Here is a 4,120-nt window from a genome sequence, read left to right on the forward strand (position 1 = left end):
TTATAAATTATATAGAACTCTTTGTCTCGTCAAAAAGAAACGGGAACTCTATTCAGAACTCCTGAGTACTATAGTTGGGGTGCTAACTTCACATACCCGGGTTATAGAATGTTTTAATTCAAATTTCAAAAAACAATTTGTTTATATTATGAAACTCACTTTTAGGAGATATTGTACCTATTTGTAGGTAACTACATGGGTAAATAAATCTTTATTGCATTCATGTAAATATTCAAAATGTTCCATATTTTTAATTAATGCTTCAGAAATGTTTCTATTTTGAATTTTCAATGTTCGACAAAAATATCGCAATTACGCTCAAATAGACCATATTAGATACAGTTATCTTATATTGTGTTTGTTACATTGTACAGAGTTATTTATTTTAATCTTAACAGGCAAATATTCCGAAAATTTGCAGATTTGTTAAAAAAATATTCCAAATAGAAATTATATGGTATAAAAGGGAACGTACGTGTTGTGACCTTTTTAATGTTGCAAAATCTCAATAAAACATCACTATGAAATTAACGTATATTCTTTAATATTTTTCTATCATATTCACCATCAGTGATGCACACTGAATTTTTATTAGTGGTATACTTCACTTATGATCGTCACTTATGGTCTCAACATTAATGTATTATTCTCTATGATATTTGAAGAAGGATTTATGATGACAGCGAAAGTATTAAACTGAATTTTAATTATTTCCGGTTGTCATAAGATGGAAGAATTATTGTAGTATAGATCATAGTTAAATATATTTGATGAATCTTTTTTAATGTATCTTAGATGCTTAAATATCTTTATTTAAATTTATAGTTGTCATTTTTTAACTGCCCGCCGAATTGATTTTTTGGACTTAAAAACGTAACTGAACTTATTAATTGTAATAATATCACAAATTGACAAGCAATTTAATAATTTAATGCTCAATTGACAGTACTTTAAAAAGATCTTAAGGGGATGCTGGAGTGACGGTCGAAGTTAATCAAGGTCGATAGTACAGACTTTTTTAAATTCCAAATTCGACAATAGTGACATCTTTCATTAATTTCTTATACTTATTATATATCGTTGTGTCTCACTCAAACGCATTCATCTGTCCTTATCTAACATATTGCATCTCTTAGAAAGAGATTAACTAAAATACTGCTCGGTTTCATGGCTAAACAGTCATACATCGTCGATTTCTCACGCGCTAGACACACAATTTCGTTCCTTGCGCTAATCTTTTTATTTAGGCGTAAAACTTAATTCTAAATATCAAAACTTAATTCTAAATATACGACTGTAATCGTCTATTTATTCTGCATGTGCTCCTGCCCTAATTTCGAGCATATAACGTGCATATAATTTGTTCACGAAGTAAATGTTTGGTGAGCTGATAGCACATGGATACAGGAATCTGTAATTTATTATTTTTCCTAGTTTTGGACACAAAATACACCAGGAGCAGGTACATTAGCACGGATATTTCAATCGTGGAGAAGGAATTTTTATTCTGTGTAACTAATTCGAAGAACCGCGCAAGGAACATAAACGCTTGCTTTATCGGTATAAAAAAAGAACTCCAGCATCCCCTTAATGTACTGAAAATAAATTCGGTGCGCAGTTCAAATGACTTCATATGTGGTATATAAATTCACATGAAAATATTTAAGCACCTAAGATCCAGCTTTGATCGTTATAGGCGTTATCTCTTACTTGTTGTATTTAGGTATATTATACAGTCTTAATAAATCGTTTATTATTATATCTTTTTTTATTATCGATATTTTACTTTCGCCATTATTTGCTATCGAATAAGTGTAATTTTCCATTTTTAAACGTAAGATTGTATATATCTCGAAATGTGTAAAATGTTAAAAGAACAATGAATAATTTTCGTTGCAGGAGTCTGCGGAGGATCGCCCGGCATGATGAGCCGGAATTCAGCAACGCCAGTATCTTGAATAGCATGGAGAAGTTCGTGCGCACCGTGAGCGAGATGGAGGACACCATCCTGGTGCCTAGCCGTCTGCTGGATCTGTCCGTGGGTGATGCGGGTGATACAATCTACATGAAGGGCAAACGCGGCTGCACGGTGAAGGACACCTTGGCCAATACCGACCTATACCGTCTCTACAACATCATCAACCAGATGAAGATCGAGTTACTGTGGTCGCAGGAGCCTACGCGAGGCACCGTGGCGGACGATCAGACGCCGATTAAGAGTCATCCGATTGGTAGCCCATCTGAACTGACGCACCATCAGGCTATAAGCAGTGGCAGACTCGGCCATGTGCGTTGTCCCAGCACCACGTCTATGCAGAGTGTACAGAGCGCGTCCTCGATCGCCTGGACCTCCGACTCGGACTCTGAGAATGGCATTGAGATTGACAGCGGCCTAGAAGGTGAAGAATGCGTAGTCGATCTAGCAAGCATCGCCGCTGAAAACTTTAAGCGTCATCTACGCGGTCTTCACAGCAGCATCGCCCGTATGACAGAGGCAGCTGAGTATCTGACGTTGCGGTATCAAGCCGATGTAGGTGGGCAGGTTTGATTATCCGCTGGTATCATTATCATCACCATTGTTGTCGTCATCGTCGCCGCCCGTGCGTCACTGATTGTCATCATGTTAGTTGGTATTGCGAACAAATATCACATCGTCACTTTGTAATCGATCTCATTGACATTTCCGCGATTTTCGATTTCCCGAGATTGAGAACAGAATTTCAGGAAACGCTGATGATGAATCGCAAAAGATTTTCTAGCATTAAACTAATCCATATCAATTTGTTATTTTATTAACGTATAATTTACTGTGTTAAAATACGCTGTTCACGCGATTAGTTTATGTGAATGATAAAGATATGTTTCGATAATGTATTTGGGACGCGCGATACGAGACAATAAATTGTCATCGGATATATAGAATTCCGCATAAATAAACTATTAGTTCCCAAATAGAATGGAGAGACTATGAGATAAGATATCTCGAGATACTCGTATCATTTTTGGCATAGCATTAGAAAAGAAAAACGACTAGTCCAGGCTTTGATTTTCTTCATTGCCATTTGTGCGGGTTTGAATTTTGACGATGGGTGTTACCTGCTGTAGACGAATAGAAGCTTTCGAGATGACATGCTATCACCAAATGTTATAATTACATGGGTAGTAAGAAGAACGGATAATTTCATCTTGAAAGAATTGGGAATTAATACGAATAAGTGTTTACTTTCAACCATCCAAATGTAAATTCTTAAATTTTTCGGTCATCTTGTTAGACGAGACATTATCGAGAAACTCGTAATCCAAGCGAAGGTAATGAAAAGCGACGGAGAGGATATATCGACCAAATAAAAACTTTAACGAATATGCCGCTGAAGGACATGATGCACTTAGCATGACTTAGCGGAGGATTGTGAGGCGTGGCAGGTTATCGCACACATAACTGCATGAAAAGTTACGACATTCGAAAAAACCGCAATCAAGAAGATAGCATTATGGGAGCTAATGTTTGATTCTGTTCTGCTTTTAATAATATAGTTTAGCACCGGCAGATCGAACAAAATGAAAAGAATCTAAAATCAAGGATGGATGTGATTGTACATCGTTATTAACCCGGGAGTGATTACATACCGGTCATTTTGCCGTACTCTTCCATTTTCTATTTATATCTTTCAATTTATTGGCACTATTATATTTTTACCTTTACGTAAATGTTTGTTAATGTTTTTTCGTATAGTATGTGAAAATAGATGACGTAAACACACTTATATCTATATAAAATTTGATATGTTGTAACGGTCGATCTAAAAGACCGTAACGCGCGCACTTACGTTAGTGTTTGTCGTCTCCGCTAATCTCCGTCATTATTATATTTTTATAAATAAAAAATAAAATTATTATAATTTTCTTATTATTTCGTTATCAATAATTTTAATAAACAAAAAAAAGATAAAATTAAAATAAAGATATATCATATAAATACAATTATTTCCAGTAATTATTACGTTCCTTTGTTTTTAATTGATTAATATAAAATATTATCACACAGAACGTTTTCTTATTAATTATTACTTATAATAATTATAATCATATATGTATTCTAGTTATAACACATATAAGTGCG

General features: G+C 34.7%; 1 protein-coding gene across 1 annotated transcript in view; it reads left to right on the forward strand.

Annotated features, from left to right (window-relative positions):
- Positions 1-3,853, forward strand: part of LOC108764520 (uncharacterized) — a 15,575-nt gene extending 11,722 nt beyond the window's left edge. Inside the window, exon 2 of the mRNA XM_018512807.1 lies at positions 1,900-3,853. Coding sequence (XP_018368309.1) covers positions 1,900-2,548 — 649 coding nt within the window. The 3' untranslated portion in view covers positions 2,549-3,853. The remainder of the gene's footprint in view (positions 1-1,899) is intronic.
- Positions 3,854-4,120: the final 267 nt, after the last annotated feature.

This window comes from Trachymyrmex cornetzi, unplaced genomic scaffold, assembly GCF_001594075.2.
Source record: "Trachymyrmex cornetzi isolate Tcor2-1 unplaced genomic scaffold, Tcor1.1 scaffold430, whole genome shotgun sequence".
Taxonomy (NCBI): Eukaryota; Metazoa; Arthropoda; class Insecta; order Hymenoptera; family Formicidae; genus Trachymyrmex; species Trachymyrmex cornetzi.